Source organism: Gopherus evgoodei, chromosome 3 (genome assembly GCF_007399415.2).
Source record: "Gopherus evgoodei ecotype Sinaloan lineage chromosome 3, rGopEvg1_v1.p, whole genome shotgun sequence".
Taxonomy (NCBI): Eukaryota; Metazoa; Chordata; order Testudines; family Testudinidae; genus Gopherus; species Gopherus evgoodei.
Window position 1 is genome coordinate 77,281,470 of NC_044324.1, and position 18,886 is coordinate 77,300,355.

General features: G+C 44.6%; 1 protein-coding gene across 5 annotated transcripts in view; it reads right to left on the reverse strand.

The window, feature by feature from the left end:
* Positions 1–1,476: 1,476 nt before the first annotated feature.
* Positions 1,477–18,886, reverse strand: part of RARS2 (arginyl-tRNA synthetase 2, mitochondrial) — a 56,602-nt gene continuing 39,192 nt past the window's right edge. For 3 of the 5 annotated variants that reach the window (XM_030555902.1, XM_030555897.1, XM_030555901.1), the window contains 8 exons: positions 18,421–18,497; positions 17,726–17,850; positions 13,192–13,259; positions 12,976–13,085; positions 12,004–12,099; positions 7,379–7,453; positions 6,662–6,725; positions 1,477–1,623 (listed from right to left, as the gene is read on the reverse strand). In XM_030555902.1, the coding sequence (XP_030411762.1) occupies positions 1,537–1,623; positions 6,662–6,725; positions 7,379–7,453; positions 12,004–12,099; positions 12,976–13,085; positions 13,192–13,259; positions 17,726–17,850; positions 18,421–18,497 (702 nt within the window). In that variant the 3' untranslated portion in view covers positions 1,477–1,536. The other 2 variants (XM_030555900.1, XM_030555899.1) reach the window with 2 other exon arrangements.

The window sequence follows — 18,886 nt, forward strand, 5'->3', positions numbered from 1 at the left end:
GCATTGGTTAGCAGGGGAGAAGTGCGCTGGGTTAAGAGAACATGATCAATGGAGGATAGAAAAGTAAATATTAGCTCATTTGTTCCTCTTCCTCATTCTCTTTGGTGCTTGTCTTTCAACACTGATGAAATGTAGTGAATCGAGCTGACTCATAAAATGAGAACTTTTTCCTTTACCCCTCCCTCTGAGGTGACTTTAGCAGCCGTGTGCCTCCGTCCATTTTAAGTAGACTGTTAAGAGCTAATCTGGCAGGGTGGGGGCTGTACTTAGACTTAATCTTCCAAGGACACAGTCGCTTGGATTTTATTCAGGAAACACAGATAAATTCTGGCAAGGCCTCTTATTGCGAGTCATGAAACAGCAATAGGGTAATTAATATGTCAGGCTCCCTTCCCTTCCACTATTGTATTGTGTTATGGCACAGCTGCTCCAAGGCTGCAGCTTGTGCTCAGTGGTATTATCCTTTGATTATGATGTGGTGTTCATGCTAATGTTTCTTTATCTAAAAAACCAAACCACTTCTCAGAGCCATCTTTTCCTTTGGAACTGGGGCGAAGTCTCCTAGGGGGCTAAAGAAGGTTTGGCAGCTGGTCCAGGCTATATAGTTGAAGTGGGAAAGCTCATAAAGGCAATGGGAAATCCAGAACAGCCTGTAACCAAACCATAGTTTGTGTGAACTGAATTGCAGCAGTAGATGAAGCATCTAGAGCTATTACACTATTAGGTTTAGATAAACTTTGATTTAATCACTAACAAGGGCTCAAGGTGGGTGGGACAGTAAGTAATATTGAACTGTGAAACAGGAGTGAAATAAACTGAAGGGAGGATGTTTTCAGTGAGAGGAAGCGCAAGAGAAGGGACTCAAATGCTTGTGGACATGTGAGGGAGAAACACTGACTCTGTCTCAAAGTAAAACCAACCTGCCCCACCAAAACCCCCTACCTGCTACCTTGCTTATCCTCCACTAACAGAATCACTGGATATACAAAACTTGGGAGTTACAGATGCCAATAAGGCCATATGTAAATGGAGCTCTATGCTGACCCAGGTGTATGAAAAGAAAAGGGGAGAGATCTATCCAGTAACCGAAGGCTCTTTACATGTAGAGAGGAAATGGAAGTACTAGGATTGTAGCTCATAAGTGGAGGAGAGCCTTTGTTCACTGGGGTATATAGTTCAATGGTAATTCTCTTAGGAAAAGGACAAATTAAGTGCTCCAAGCTGTTGTACCTGTGCAAACATATGACCCTCCCTCATCGATAAAAGGGATTGCAGCCAACATTTTCAGATGGCTTGAAGCATTATCAAGGGTATAACATTAGAAGTGGCAGTGAGACAGGGAAATGGACAATAGGGTTCTGTCCCATGAGAAGCTGTTAGTACACTGCCCTCAGCTTGAGGCACAGGAGAACACCAAAGACTAGACAAGAAGAGAGTTTGTAGGACTGAAGAAACAACGAGGGTCATAACAGTGGCTGGATTCTCGTTAAAAACTTTTATTAGGAAGCTTAATTTACATTGCAAGAGGCTCTGATGTTACATTTGGGTGACAGGCGTGATTCCAAGAAGTTTCATTCCATTAGCTAGAACAGAACGTGCAGCCTGGAAGAGGCGGAGTCGTGCCTGCAAAATAAAAGTAACAATCAACGTATGCAGTCCCTCCATCTGAACAGCAGTTTATACTTACATGACCAAGGAGCATAGGCTCAAGCAAAGGGCTAGGAGGAAGCTTGTTAAAAATGAAGACAGCTACGTGTGTGTCATCTTTGTTTAAAAGGAGTCAGGATTACGGTTTGTCCAACACTATGAAGATACAAAGTGCTGAATACTAGTAGCAGCTCAAGGACTAGAGGAAGCCACTTTCATCCTCTGCCACAGTAGCACTGAACAACTGATCTAAGGGTGAAAGTGGTGGAATTTATTCCCAATGTTGTAGAGACCATTCAAGCCAAAGTCAGACACAGGTCTCTAGCCACATCGAGCCTGGACTTTGAGGGACCAAGCCCCTGCTGCAGAAAGCCTAGCACAGGAACAAGCAGAGTGAAGAGCTCCCATGGTGGAACACAAGACGATTGGTCTGGTTTGGGGGGGGGGGGGGGCAACCTGTGGCTCTGGAGCTGCCTGTGGCTCATCAGAAGTGAAAATCCAGCTCCTTGCATGGGCGCTGACTGTGGGGCTGGCACTACAGGCACCATCTTTCCAATGTGCTGGGGTGGATCCTCCCTGCTCAAGCCCTTGCTCTGCCCCAGGCCCCTGCTCCTTTCCCCGAGCCTGCCATGCTCTCACTCCTTCCCCTTCCCCACGGAGCCTCCTGCGCATGTGAAACAGCTGATTGCAGCAGGCAAGAAGCGCTGACTGGTGGGGCTGCTGGCAGGCGTTGGGAGCTGGGCGGGAAGCTGATGTGGGGCTGCTGACATATTACTGAGGCTCTTTGGCAATGTACATAGGCAAATTCTGGCTCCTCAGGCTCAGGTTGGGCACTCCTGGTCTGGATCCACAAAGCAACTCAGCTGTTGCAGTGCCTATCTTTTAGGCACCTCTGGAACAATAATGGGATCCATAAAGCCTGAGTTGGATCCCTTGGCTCCTTGTACAAGAAGTGGGCGGAAGGGGTATTGCCACCCTTGTAACTTTTAGCCTAGTGGTTAGCGCACTCACCCAGGGTGTGCGAGACCCAGGTTTGGTTTCTTCCCGTCTGCTGGGGAGAAGGGATCTGAACAGGGATCTCCTACCTCTAAGGAGTGTGCCCAAACCACCAGGATATTCTAATATCTCCTCTCTAAGCCATTACACTTAGTATAATTACTGAAATTGTCACCGGGCCACAGAGACTGACTCCACAGACTGGTGGTTAGGGCACCTGGCTGGGAGGTGGGAGCTGCAGCGTCCAGTTCCCCTGCTTCAAATCACTCTTATGCCAGGTGGAACAGCTTCAGCGGAAGAGACTGAGCGATTTTCCCCACCCCCAGACCAGTGGGTAGGGCACTCAGAGGTAGGAGACCCCCATTAAATCCCTTCTCTCTGTCATAAAAAAGGGATGAAGTGAATCTGAGTCTCCCACACCCCAGGCGAGTGATCTAACCACTGGGATAAGCATTAGGGAAGCAGGTGGCACCTCCTGCACTGGGCAGATTTGGAACATGCAGGAAACATGCCTACCACTTTAGTACCTGGAAGAAGCTGGGCAGAGAGGAGTGTTTGTCTTTCCCAGCTTCATGGATTGCACTGACACGCAGGCATAAAATAGGCTGTGGATGCCCGGAGAGAGGCAGTAATTTCAGTGCCTCGAGGATTAGGCAGCAGTTGAGTGAGGGTTGTGTGGATAGCAGGGGCAGCTAATTCTGGGGGTTGGGTTAGGTGACTAAGTCCTTGAGTGGATCTGAGCCACAGCAACTGTCAGAAAAACAAGGAGTTCCAAACAGCACACAGGTAAGAAACATTCACCTTGTGGCCTCACTGGACCTTTGAGAAGCTGAGTATAGACGTGTTATCTCACCTTTCCATGATCGTTTATTTGGTGGACAGCCTAGCATAATCATGTTTGGTTGCCATAGCCATGCTGGTCCCAGAATATTAGAGACACAAGGTGGGTGAAGTAATATTTTTTATTGCACCAATTTCCGTTGGAGAGACAGCTCTTGAGCTACACTAAGCTCCTCTTCAGGTCTGGGAAAGGTACTCACAAGGCTTGTCTACACTAAAAATGTAAGGGGGGGGGGGCTTTCAGTCCAGGTGAGGACAAACACCACCAACAGGAGGAGGATAGTGTGCACATGAACCACTGCAGTAATTGTAAGATGACTTAACATAGGGTCAGCAGGGAGCCAGGCTGGGCTGCTGCCTGGAGGCTCAGCGCTCCCCCCCCATAAGCCCTGGTACTGCCTGGAGGCTCCCAGCTCCCCACCACCAGTAGCCTGGCTGCTTCCCTGGGCTCTCTGCTCCCCACTGCAGCTGGGCTCCCAGGGGAGAGCTCTGCCCTCAGAGTCTGGGCAGCTCTTGGTGGGGAGCTGTAAGCCTTGGGGCAGTCTCTGGGCTCCCTCTAGGGAGCCGACTGGCTGGAAGCTGGGAGCTGAGTGGGCACATCCCAGTGGCTGCCGGGAGGCTCCTGGCTCCATGTGGGGAGTCCAGCAGCTGCATCAAGGCTCAGAGCGGGGACCATGGGCAGCAGTTGCGCTGGGAGTAGGTACTGGAGGGCAGCCGGGTTCTAGGTGGAGCACTCCACCTGCCCCAGTGACAATGCATGGAGCTGTGAAATTGACAAGAATGACAGCCAACAGCTGATGTGACTGAGTGTCTGTCTATAGGGACACTGCGTCACCGTAACTACACTGACATAAGCCCTATGCCTCATGGAGGTGCAGTTATAATGTCGGTGTAGTAGAGCACTTACGTCTGCGGAAACAAGGCTCTAGTGTGTACGCTGGCAGAATTACATCACTGTAAGATGCCTTATGTTGACCCAACTGTAGTATTGACCAAGCCAGTGTGTCACAGGAAAATACACGGTGGAACAAATTTTTTAGCCTAAGTAATTAACACTCATTCTCAGGGACCAGCAAGGTGAAGTGGCCTTTAACATGCCTGCAGTCATAGGACAAGAAAGGGGGTATAGTGAGTTACAGATTATTGTAGTAAACCATGAATCCTGTGTCTTTATACAGTCTTTGATTTGTAGTGTCTAGCAAAGTTATGAATTCAAGCTCCCCGGCTTGTCTTTTGAAAGTGTGCAGGTTTTCTTTGAGGATGAGGACTGAGAGGCAGAGATAGAGTGATCGCTTTGTGAAAAGTGTTCTCCCATGGGTGATGGGGTATTTTTGGTTGGAGCTTAAATTCATAACTTGCTGAGTACCCTTCCCAGAGCTGAATAAGAGCTCATTGCAGGTCAAAAGCTTGTCTCTTTCACCAACAGAAGCTGGTCCAATAAAAGATATTAGCTCACTCACCTTGTCTTTAGGGTAGTCACGTTCTAGAAGATAAGACCTGGTAGTTCTATCTGTCCAATCCCCAGCTGCAGATCAAAGAAACCCCAACTGCTTGTTTATGGAAGTTTCTCCACCACCTTCCCAAACACATTATCATCATCATCTGATGTATTTGAGAAATTACACAGTAAATAATATTGATTTTTCTCTCAGCCCCAGTTCCTCCCTCTTCTACTGCTTCAAAATACTCAGGTTCTACCTGAAAACTCATTTTTTTAAGTCACTTATTGAACCTGGATTTATGGGTATGCATGTGTCTGCAAACATCATCCATATTTCAGAGTCCCCTCAAACCTCTCACCTCCAATGGAGTATAAGAGGAAATGTAGAATCAGACAGAGCTAAACCTAAGTCAGAATGATTAAAAAAGCTTGCTTCCAGATTCTATTGGTGTGGCTTGAAAAAAAAAAAGGCAGCAGCAAAACCACATCTCCAGTAGTGATACTTAATTGCACACAAATTAAAATGATCTGTGCTGACAAGACTTGCATAGCTTTTCATGCCAATAAAGAATGTGAACTGGTAGATGGCTAATAGGTTGGTAAGAACAATATCAAATGTCACTTTGAAGGAACATCGGGCCCTGTAAAAGTCGCTGTTTTGTAAGGTGCGCAGAGAAGATGTACTTGTTCTTTGCCTTAAGTTGGACTTGTTCTCCAGTTCCCACAGGAGATAGAACAAGCTGCCAAAAGGCAGAAGTGTCTCTTCTTTAGTCATGTCCCACTTGCTCTGGGAATGAGCACTTTAAAAGCACAGCAATTGTAAGTGTTTGGGAGTGTGTGTTAGGAGACGAGGGGGAGGACCTAACTTTCACCACTCTTCAGAACTACAGGGAATCTGACTTCACTTCTATCAAAAAAAATTGTGCTTACTAAAAGGTGCATTAAAGTCAATGGAGCTTTAAGCTCAACCATATGGAATATATTCTTTATAAATCTTCTCACTGTTCTTTTTCACAACAGAACATTCCAAAGCTCAACCCTGAAGAAAGTCATCAAAGGCAGATACGTAATTACTTTTCAAATCAGTACGAGGGATAACAAAAGATGGTGTAATTAGAGTAGCATTTACTCAATAGTTAAGAGATCAGATCTCTCGCCCAAAGATTCACAGCCTTCTAATTTGCATCTAGGTAGAACTGCACATAGCAGTTGACAGCCTATGTTGGTAGAACAGCAGTATAGACGATTTGTATTGTGTGGGTGGAATTCAGGAGAGGAGGTTCAGTCACCTCACATATCTCTGTCCTCCCACTTACAGCTGAGGAAACCATCAGAAACTAACCAGAACATTAAACACTCTCCGAAATATTAGGGAGAAGAAAATGAGATAGAAAGGGAACAACTGCTCTGCAGTAATTCCCCCTCAGTGGTGCTCACGGTCACATTGAAGAGGTCCAGAGAGAGCCCATGGCAGTCAGGGGTGGGCTTGCAGCCATGAGTTCTTGCTCCTTCATTGAAAGAAAAAAAAAAAAAAAAAAAGCAGTTCTGCAGCTCAGTTCTGCAGCCTTGCGCCATCCCTACAATTAGTGCTTCCAAGAGCGCCTCTTAGTTTCAACTGTTTGGAGAGTGAATAGGTGTGTCGTCCTAAGCAGTTGTTTGTCCGCTAGACTATGTTTCTCTTAGGATACATAGCTCAGGTATACTGAATTATAGTCACACAGCAATAATGCACAGTACCTGGGCTAATTCAGGGGCACTGCCTTTCACAGGGAGCGTTTTATGAGCCACAGCAGCAAGATGGCTGAAACAGAAAAGTGGATTAGAACCAGCAATTCCCTTAAGAAGAGCAGTTATGTGGACTGCAGAAAGCAGCAGAACTAGGAGATCCACCCCCAACTACCAGACTAAAATCAATTTTTTGTAAGGGCCTTTGGGCAAATGGTCCTTTTCAGGACCGGATTATGAGTTTTATGTCTCTCAGCTGCCTCATAAAAGAAGAAATTACTAGTTTGGCTTTCTGGTACATGTATGATTTTAGAAGTTCATACTGGAAATATACAACAGGGACCAAAGGGTTATTTGGTCTGGGGGACTATAACATTTTCAAGGGGACACTCACGCCTGTCTCAGTGATTACAAGTTTGATTTATATTATCAAATTATTCTGCTTCAGTTATCCTCCTTTGTTTCTCCCTCTCCCCTCCTCCAAGAGAAGGGCCTGAGCCAAAACATTTAGATCTAGATCCAACCCTGTCCCATGTGCAAAGGGATGCAGATTTGGGGTTTTAGGTCTGTCCACAAGGGCGAGCTGTGAAGTTCAGATCTGGAACAGAGCACCCAGATGCCTAAGGGTTCTAAGTTTGCTTGTGCTGACTTGTCGATGTTACTGGAGTCTGATTCTAGTGAAACTGAGAATTAAAGCTGTTCAGCAATAGCAAATATTTCTTTCCTTACCTGAGTGTTAGAAGGTAGCTGACAATGTGCTTGGGCTGCAGATCTTCAGAGGATTTATACAGTACCTCATCGTATCTGGGGGGAAGGGGAGAGACAATTCAGAGCTCAGCTTGCAATCACAAGAAAACTAACTAAAGTTCTTAAAACAGGAATAAAGAAAGTGACTGTAGCTGTTGGGAATGGCATCATCATAATACAGAAACTTGCTGAATGAATACTGTAGATTTCAGAGCTCACAACATGTGGGCGAGATAATAAATGGTTGCTCCTGGAATATTATGCTCTGCTTTAAATCTTATCGCTGATTGTGGGCCATTATGAGAAGAAAAATCTACATGAAATGACCACTTGAGGCCCTGTCATAAAGCAGTACCTTAAAGAATGTGGCCTTTTAATAAAGGGGACTCAGAATTTTCAACAGCTTAAAGGTGCTCTCATAAAATGACCATTAGTAGAGACAAACAAAAAAGTGTGTTTTCAAAATACTGAAATACAGTCAGCTGAGATGAATAACAGTATTAAAACTCCAACATGTACACAGCTGCAGACATAAAATGTTCCTGAATAGCTCTGTTGAGTGCTCTCTCTGACAGGCTAGTAGGAATAATCCTGCACCTGACAGCTTTGATCTTCAAAGCATGGTCCCCTCCAAAGCAGAACTGTGAAAGAGAATCTTCTGCCACTCTACTCTTTGATAGATTGCCAAGCCTTCCCATCCCAATGTGCATTCTTAAAAAAGCAGAGCTTCCCTGGTTGTGTTATCTCTTGTGGTCAAGTTACAGCAAAACTGGGGAGTGGACACAGTGGGGAAGGAGGACTCGGCAATCAGGAGACATCTTACATAGGGCGACCAGACAGCAAATGTGAAAAATCGGGACAGGGGGTCAGGGGTAATAGGAGCCAATATAAGAAAAAGACCCAAAAATCAGGACTGTTCCTATAAAATCAGGACATCTGGTCACCCTAGTCAGAGGAACTGCACTTCTATGATTGCTCCTCATTAACCTCCCGTGCATGCGAACCAAAAATTGACTTATTTATTCTTTGTCTTACTGTAGCACAAAGAGCCCCAGTCATGGCTGAAGACTCCACTGTGCTAGGTGCTGTCTAAACACTTGATGAAAAATGTTTCCTGCCCCAAAGAGCTCATGGCCTAATGCACATGTGCAGCATCAGTGGCCATGTGCAGGGTCCTAGGGGAAACGTAGCATCTGGCAGCTGCTAGCCTAGCCTCTTGTGTTGCCACAAGATGTGATTTTATTTTAAAAACAATAACACAGTTGCTGGTCTCATGAGTGAAGCGGTCAGTATTACATGCTGGTTTCCATTTAAAAGGTGCTTAAGAACACCATGAGCTGTGTGGCGAGGCACCTTCTTCATGTTGCCAGACGTAGCACTTGACCCTTTGGCAATGGCGGGCCTGGGGTAAATCAGCCCCACTTTGGGCAGTGTTTGCCTTCTGTGTTCCTTTGGCTGTGTTTCCAGGGTAGGCCCCAGGGTCGGCCTAAGGGGTGATCCTCCACCAAACAAAAAGGAAACCGTCTTGTAAACACAAAACCAAAGGGAGATACTTTTCCCTGCCTCCTCCCTGGGTCAGGTGTCATCCTGTTGCTTGCCACGGAATATCAGTCCTTCCCCTAGCAGGCACTCAGGTTTCGCTGTTCCCCTAAGGGAAGGAGCACAGTCCCTCCGCCTGGAGAAGCTTATTTCCCTGCTACCAGTAGCCTGGCAGTTTCTTTCTCTCTCCCACCTTTTCTCTCCCCAGGGGAGATTTAAAAAAAAAAAAAATGTTATTGGGAGGTAAACTATCTGCTTCAATTACCCTTGGTGAATGAAATAACCAAACAATCATTCATTTCCTGATATATCTGTAAAACTCATCTGAAAAGTTTTCAGAACAAATCCTTCTTTAAAAATATATAGTGTGTACCTTCTAAAAATGAAACCAGCATCTACCTCTGAGTTGTGAAGAATAGGTATTAAGGTTATAACAACCAACAAGAATGCACTTTTTGTAGAAAACCATGATTAAATTGAGTCTTCCTGATTAGTGATTTAAATCATGATTTAAATCAAATCCACCCTGCCTGCTGTGCTCTTGCCCCTGGCCCCTTCATTCCCCAGGGGAGGCCCACAAATATGTTTGGCATCGGCCCTCAGAGAGTTAATCTAGTCCTGGGAACAGTGAGTTCCCATAGTGGGCCTGGGTAAGGGGGAGTGGGGGAAATGAGGGAAGTGGGGATGGGGGGGGAAGAGGCAGTGAGGAAGGAAGGGGAATGGAAAAAGGAAGGGGGAGGGAATATGGGAGGGGAGGGCGATGGAGAAGATACGGGAATCATGGAGGAAAGCGGGATCCTGGCATGCAGAGTACCCTTGACAGCAGCTGGGGCTCCCCCCATTAAGCAGGCCCATCAAACCCCATCCTATGAAGCCCCACTCCCCCAGCACCCAGATCTCCCCGCCAAGCCCCATCTCCCCACAGCCAGACTCCCCCACCAGAGCCCAACCACCATTACCTGGATCCCCTGCAGAGTCTCATTGCCGCTATACCCAGAACCCCACAACAAGCCCTTGTGCATCTAGATCTCCCACTGAGCCACCCACATACAGATTGCCCCACACAGAAACCTCTCACCCCACACCTGGATCCCTCCCACACTAAGCCCCTCCACACTTGCCTAGCCCTTGCACTGTCAGGGTCAGGTGCAGCCTCATTGTACTGGGGGAGATGGGGGTTTCAGGGTGATCTTCCACCTCAATGCAGCCAGTGGCCTGTGCTTCTCGCTGCCATGCTGGAGCCACATTTATTTATTGACAAATAGAATTTACAGAATTGTAAAATATTTTGCACATTTTTTTTAATTTCTTGATGCATAATTCCCGCAGGAGTATCAACTTATAGGAAAAAGGGCCGTTAGCATTCTAAGGCTAACATATCAGCCTTCCCAAACCCTCTCGTCACCATCTAGCCTGACTTTGTCACAGCTGGTTGCTAATACCAAGTTCACTGAACTATCCAGCAGTTATTAAATGAAGAGGCTTGTCTCTGCTACTGCAATCTGTTAGCCACATGAAATAAACTAATAAGTAGAGCTGACTGAGTGTCAGAATTTCTGGTCCATGGGAAATAAAAAAAACAAAACTGTTCAGCTTCAGAACAGAAACAGTTTCTCAAATTTGCTGTGGAATGGAAATTAGAAAAAATTAGTTTAAAACTTTTTGAAATTGACCCTGGGAGCCAAATGCCAAGGTTCCAGCTTCAGCCAAAAGCCTGGAAGCCCTGAGAACCACAACTGAACCGTGAGCCTCAGAGCTTGGGAGCTGGGGACCCTGGAAGTCCTGGGTCTGCTGCCCTGGGACAGTCCACATGGCTGAGCTGCCCTGTGTTTCATCAAATGCTCATCAACACTGACATGTTTCCATGAAACATTTTGGTTTCAACTAATTGACATTTTCTGACTAAACCCTAGCTTTGTCTGAAAATTCCTGAGCAGCTCTCCTAAAGAGTTCTTCTGTCTAGCCTCTGACTGCCAGAATCTGGGAATGGAGGACAGAGGATGCATCATTTGATGATTGCCTGTGCTATTCATTCCTCTGAAGCACCTGACACTGAGACAGGACACTGGACTAGATGGACCACTGGTCGGTGCCAGTATGGCTGTTCTTATGTTAAGTGGAATAAGTCAGCTTCTGCAGGGAAGATGTGCTACCACAAATCTACCATCCCAAGAGAGTCACTGGTCTACAAACATCATCTAGGTTAATGATGTTTAGCCTGACCAGATCAAAGGCCAAGTATTTTTGTTATATTTTCAAAGGCCACAATCAAAGCAATTAAAGTGGGTTTAAGCCACTAAGAAGGCTTTTGCTCTTGATTGCCTGGAGAGAGGATGGTATGAAGAGTGGCAGCATCGTGCAAGGTCTAGGACATTCAGCTGGGAATTCTGGGCTCTATATTCAGCTCTGCCATTGAATTCCTGTGTGGCATTGGGCAAGTCCTCACACCTTTCTGTGCTTGAGATTCCACACTATAAACTAGGGGCAATGCTGCTTGCTCAGCTTTGTCAGAATGTTAAGAATTATCAATGAAACGCACTATATACAAACTAACTACTATTAGTAGAGATTGGTTTGTGGGTGTCCTTCACGGCTACTGGAAGTGGGTGGATGTTCCATTTCCCTCCTCCTAAGAGCATTTCCTCACCCCTTTTCCCACGGGATCCAGAGATCCCGTGCTCCAGGCCTATGTTTATGCTGATAATCAATGTTTATATAGCTTATTAAATTTACAAAAGAACTGCACTAACCTTTACTCATTAGCAACTAAGTAACAATTAGTAACAGGCACCCAATATTGTTAATAGTATTAACGATTAGTAACAGGCATCCAATCACTCAGAGGTATTTTCCCCACATGATCATTTTTCATTCAGCTTCTGAAATCAACACATTAATTTACATCTAAACATGTGTATTACAAGTATGGGCTTGTGCAACAGGCCAAAAGATCAACAAAGTTTTTGCCTAAAATGTTTGTTTCTACTCTTCCACTGCCATGTATCTAATTCAACATGCAGGCATCAAACCCCAGGGATCTGCTTCTTGAAAAGACAAATAGTAAATACCTGAGAAGGTGCTGAAGGACTGAGATGGCCTGTGGATCTTGTAAACAAGCTGTATTAATGTCAGTCGATTGCCCATTCCTATACATCTGCTCTAAACTAGAAAACATAAGAGCCCAGTGTGAGAACACAAATGCTTTTGTAAATTTAAAAATAAACAACCTTCAACAGCAAAGCTGCATAAGAATTAAAACCAACGTGCATTTAAAGGAGAACAAAATTTGAATCTAGATACACCGCTTGCAAGCCGATTAATTCATTTGAGTTAGACTAGCTGAGTTAAATCCAAAAAAAGAGAGTCTGTTTTACTTGAGCCAGCATTGAATATACATGTCAATAACTTCACAGAAAGATCCCCTGAAAGAACATGACAGGTTAAAAGGGCACTATCAAGTTTGACCTTTTTGGAATTAAAATCAATCAATCAGTTCAGGAGTATGATACAATGCTGATGTCGACAGTCTGACCAAGTGCTTTATCTTCAATCTCGGTATTTCTTCTACGGATTTTTAAAATGTCCTAAAGATATAATTTTGGGTGATCACAAAAGGACATATAAGGCTGGAGCTGATCACTGCAGCTAGTGAAAACTTCAGTCAAATCACAGTTTAAATATTGTAGCAAAGTGTATTTAGCATATCCAGGAGACTCCAGGCCAGATTCCTTGACTATAGCTGAGCACCACTGATCTTGGGGTCACTCTTTGCTATACCCTAATTTGCACCAGCCATCTCAAGTGGCTGTTACAGCAACGAGGAATTACTAGGACTGAGAGACAGCCTGGCCATGTGCCTTGCCCCAGTCAGAGGCTTGCAAGTTTCACTTTCCTTGGTTTTCTCATCTGAGGTCTCAACTGAATGGATGAGAGATTCAAATCTTTAGGAAAGGCTTCATCATAAATGTTACTCAGTCACTGGAGTAAAATAGACGTTAATAAAAACAGAACATTTCTCCACTCTGGAAGGCTCTTCTTACCTGTGGAGTCTGGCATGTGTGTACTGCAGGAATACGCCTGTATCTCCCCGACTTTGGAGAACCCGGTCCCAACTAAACTGATAATCGGATGATAGAAGACCCTTGAAATCCTAAAATGATAACAGTTGCTATTCAGCATCATGTAGCTAGTGTTCCCAGTGCCAATTTATAGTCTCTCACAAAAGAAGGAATAATCAGAAGACAGTTTAAACAGACCTGAATTATGAGTGCAGCAAGCCCAATCTTTTCTGCAGTCTCAAGAGGGTTTTCCAGTTCTTTACTTGCTGAACAGATACAAGCAAAAACAGATGATGAAAATCTGCAACAATGTAACTGGTTCATGGGTCAGAGATACAGCAGCTGGTGGCAGAGCAGATTTGATTAAAATTTATACCAGCAATAAAACAAACTGTCAGGCTGCAAGGGCCAACAAAGTCGGGATGTAAAACTTTTTACATCTAGGCTACCTTTAAAAGAACTAGGGGTCACCAAATAAAATTAATAGGCAGCATGTTTAAAACAAACAAAAGGAAGTATTTCTTCACACAGTACACAGTCAACCTGTGGAACTCCTTGCCAGAGGATGTTGTGAAGGCCAAGACAATAACAGGGTTCAAAAAAGAACTAGGTAAGTTCATGGAGGATAGGTTCCTCAATGGCTATTAGCCAGGATGGGCAGGGATGGTGTCCCTAGCCTGTGTCTGCAAGAAGCTAGGAATGGGCGATGGGATGGATCACTTTGATGATTACCTGTTCTGTTCATTCCCTCTGAAGCACCTGTCATTGGCCACTGTTGGAAGACAGGATACTGGGCTAGATGGACCTTTTGTCTGACCTAGTATGACCATTCTTATGCTCAATATGATTCATAGATTTTAAGGCCAAGGGGATAATAATCTAGTCTTGACCCATTACGTCACACAGGCCATTGAATTTCACCCTGTAATTCTGGCATCAAGTCCATAACTTCTGGCTGAGCTACAGCATCTCTTTTAGAAAGACGTCCAGACAGATCTCAAATGATGGAGAATCTAGCACATTCCTAGGTAAATTGCTCCAATGTGGACTTTATTTCTAGTCTGAATTTGTCTGGCTCCAGCTTCCAATCACTGGGTCTTATTATGTCTTTGCCTGCTTGATTAAAGAGCCCTCTATTATCAGAACTCTTCTCCCACATGAGTACTTATGGACTGTGATCAAATCCCCACTAAGCTTTCTCTTGGATAAACCAACTAGACAGAACTTCTTAAATCTCTCACCGAGAGACTAATTTATCTGCCTTGAAACATCACTGATAAATAAGCTAACAAAGGATACCTGTTTTCACTGCAGCTGTTGGAAGGACCTTGGTTGGAAAGTTATTTTGTGACTGCTTTCAGCAATTCCTCAGTGAGCAAGCAGCTCTCTCACTCCTGCAGCAATCCACTAAAGGGGCTGTTTTACTCCTATTTCCCCCCGAGAGGTGAGAGCACACAGTGCTAAGCTGGGATCATAGCGCTCTTCACACAGACATTCAGAGACTGCACACATCACCACAATTTTGGAAGGAATGTTAGCGCCAGGTGCACCAGTCCACATCTTCAGGCAATATATTAACTTGTGTTTGGACTCACTAATTCACCTAATGTGATGACACTTTTGGTCTATTTAAAAACATTCCATTTTTAAATTCAGATCATATCTGCCTTATGTCTAGGTCTCTTCTTCCTATTTGCAGGAGGATCCTATTGCAGTTTCCTATAAGACCAGGTTGTCAAACGCACTCTGCAGAGAAGGCCTTTTTAATTCTGGTCTATGGGTTAAGTCTACAAAGTCTACACTACTCTCCATCCGCAGCTGATCTCCCAGTTGGAAATTTGCACAAAGACAGAGGGGAAGATATGGCCGTTATGTAAAATCTAAACACATCACTTAATGGGAATGAAGATGCACATTTAGAACTTATCTCTGCCATTTGCTAGGCTATTTGCACAAGCAGTTACCAGGGTTGCACATGCAGCTGAGGTAACTCCAAATTAGTGAGAACTGTGCACCTTAATTTTTTGAAAACCTCTTTCAAGGTGTCATCCTTGGGTTTCATCTCTACTGCCCCACCACAATGAGTGGGGGTGATTCACATCGCTTAGAACTGTTTGCCCATCTGCTTGCTTAGGAAGACAACTCTGCATTGGTTACACTGTTCATGTTTGGAAGGGTTTTTTTTGCAACTCTAGGGGCAGATGTTTCTATTTTAAATAAGAAAGCTTGCATTCTGCAGAATATAAGCCAGTCAGAGGGGCTTGTTAGCTACCTTAAGTGGGCTAGTTCTGGTGTGCAAGCCAAGTATTTAACACTATCATAAGCAAATTCTTCCTGGCAACATGGTGGGAAGACAACCCTTGCTGCAGCTAGAAAACTCACAGGGCCAACTGCTCACAATTACCCCACCAAGACACAAAAGCAAGCATCTCCAGCCCCACCACTTTCTGAGCCCAGAGAGAAGAGAGATCAATGGCAAGCCCTTCAGCATTAGTGCTAGGAGCCCTGCTGCACAGCTGATCCTGAGTTTGATGCCATAAAGTTGCAAGGATGATTCTCACCCAAGGTCTCCTGCATTTACAGGAACCTGGGAACACTTAAGCAAATTTTTTTGAAAAACCATCAATTCCCTGGTTCTGTGCTGATGTCCCTTCAGCCTCCCCATAAGATTAAAATGTATTAAAATCCCACAGTATCAGATAATGATTGAAATTATTACGTATTAGTACCATAGGTTTACAGGGTGCTTTACAAAACACAGCTTAGGTGCCTGCCACAAGGAGTTCACAGTCGAGGTAGGACACATACAATTCAAGGAAGCTGGAGCAGGTAGAAGTCGTCACAGCTGAGTTAAATCATTGATGAAAGGCTATGCAGAAATAAGGGGATATTTGAAGGACAGGACAGTGGATGTTTGTTGAGCAGAAAGAGGCTGATCCAGCAAGAAAAAGATCCAGAGACACAAGTGGGAGCAGGTGCTCCTGGGGGAATTCTGCACCACTTGCAATGTAAAATGTTCACAGAATTAATGTTCTATGCAGAATTTCATTTTTCCCCACAGAATTGGTGCTGCAGAGCTGCTGACTGCCACTAGGTGCCACTGGACCCAGCGAGTCTGGCCTCGCAGCTCACAGTGCGCCTGGCAGGAGGTGCAGCTGGGTTGTGCTTCCCAGATTTGCCAGCCCTGCTTGGTCACATATTGCGGCTGGGCTCCCTCCCTGCACGGCAACTGCAGGAGCCAGTGAGCTGCACCCTGTGGGGAGAGGTAGGAGCAACAGCTGGGAGCTTCAGGGAAAGGCTGCTGCTTTCTGGGAGGAAAGACTGAGGATAAGGGAGGGGGGTATGCTCCGGGGGGAGAGGGGAGTGTGTGACTCAAGTGACACCCTCCCCCACTATCAGCAGGTACAGGCCATCTCTGCCCGGTGGGACAGTAACAAAGCTGTGTGGGGCAGAGCCTGTGACTGGGCTCAGGAAGGGAAGAAGGTGCGGGTTTCTGGGCCCGGGCTCCCCGTGCAGACCCCCCCAAATATCCCCTCCATCACCTCCCAACCACACCCCTCCTCCAGCTCTCCCTGGCAGTGTCCTCTATTTGGGAACTTGAACTATGGTAACCCTATAGGGGCTAGAAAAGTGAGAACTGACTAAAAGACCAGGAGGACGTATTATTCCCCTAAATTGTGCCCAGCTGGCACGTGTGACACACCCAGACTGAGGGCCCGACAAAAGCATAACAAAGAAACAGGAAGTGGGTTGTCAAAGAGGCTTCTTGAACTCTCTACTTCTGGGGGAAATCTTTTTTGTTGTCTGTATTGTTACAGACATACCTGCTGACAGGCATTTCGAAATAAATTACCAAAATAATTGAAACTGGTGTGATTATATTGTGTTATTTTTGACAAGTAAAATATACAGAATTTTAAAATACTGTGCACAGAATTTTTAATTTCTGGGCACAGAACTCCCCCAGGAGTATGCAGGAAACAGAAAGAGCATTAAGGAGAGAGGATTCTACTGAAGAGAAGGGTTGTGAGAAGGTGTAGAGGGAAAAGAGGATACAAGAATGGAAATGCAGGCAGCACAGAGTCTTAACAGCGAGGACAATGAGATACTTAATAGCCCATATCACTATAGACAAGATTTTCAAAGCAACAGATGGCAGGTAAGTTCCTTTGGAAATGCCCTCCCCAGCATCTGAGCACTTCAAACATTAATGAAACACTTCAAACAACCCTGTGAGTTAGGGAACTATTGCCATTTTACAAGTGAGACAGAGCAAGATTAAGAGTAGAGGGTAAAACTTTTAGAAGTGCCTGTGTGAGTGAGGAGACTAAGTTCCATTTTCAAAAGTGATTTAGGAGCTTACATGCCATTCATTCCTGGGTTCTGTTCCCAGCTCAGCCACTAACTTGCTGCATCATGGTAGGATAAAAGTGCCTTGCCCGTCCATCAAAAGGGGCAATAACTTCCCTACATTGCAGGGTTGTTGTGAGGCAACGTTCACTACAAGGCCTTCTATGCTTCAGGAAAGCTATTTGAGATTCTAGCTATGGAAGGGCAAAGTGTTATTACTACTTTATTTATATCATCACAGATGGTGAAAAGACACAGATCAGAGCCTGTTGCTCTGGGTTACTGGATGTGGGGGAGAGTGATGGAGGGGGAAGGAGAAAGAGATATTGTAATCTGCATGGGAATATTTCAAGAGAAATGAATAAAACCTGAATCAGCTAACTTTTTGCAGAAGCCATGTTTTGTAACATCCTTGAGCGAGCTTCATTTAAAACATCTTCCAGGAAAACCACCTCTCCTTTTCGTGTCTTCATCCCCTGCACTAGCCCAAAAGACACATGCTGACACCTGCATTGAAAACAGCAGGATCTAAAATCATATTTTAATCAACAGAAATGCCTGCAGTGTTTGTTCAGGCAGGGCCCTGAACCACAATGAAGTAGTAACAGCTGAACAAACATCATTCAATACAGAAAGCTCAGCAATGTCATCATTACCTCACTTCAAAAACCATCTCTCCTTGCACACCTTATAATTAGACAGAAAGGACCAGAATTATGATAACCTGGTCATTCATACATGCTTAGGAGACTGGTACTTTGTAGCAGCTGTGTTAGGCTTTAATATAGAAGACTCAGTACAATAAGCTAAGAAGAAGCAGGATGTAAAATATTATACTCATAAAAGTAAATTAGCTCTTAAGGTTATTACTGTTTGAGCACACAGTGAACAGATACGGAGGTGTAATGTCTTTGATGGGCAATATTTCCTCCTTTCTTGCTTTTATGTACCCTACTGTTCATACCAAGGAGCTTTAAGGGGCCTATTAAAGGATTTCTGATCATCACTGCTCGTTTTTCCTTTTTAATATATCTCCACCCCAATAAAAAAAGTAGCAATTATGACACCCACACCTACCTTTCTGCCCATTGGTAGTCCATGAGCTTCAGTATTTGGAACAGCTGTTCAAAGTGAGTGTTTTGACTTTTATCTGTCTTAGGGGGGAAAATGAGTGCATTTTAGAAGACATCCCTGCTTAGGCAGAGAGACAGCAGAACTAAGATCTAATAAAACAGACTGGAATTGAAAGATATAATAGCGTAAGTACTTTGACATCAACCCACTCTAGAATCTTACTACTGATAAAATACTTTTATCTTTGTGAAAACAGTTTATTCTATATCATTTTAGTACAGGCCTTTCAATTAATCTACTTCAAATATCACCTTTGAATTCATACATTTTGTCTAATCTCTCATCAGAAAGGATGCACTCATATCCAGGGCTGAGCCTTGAAGCCCCTGTCATTGGTGCTTGATTTACATCATCAATACAAATGCTGGGCAGGTTTAAAAGAAACAAACAAGTATTTCTTCACTCAACA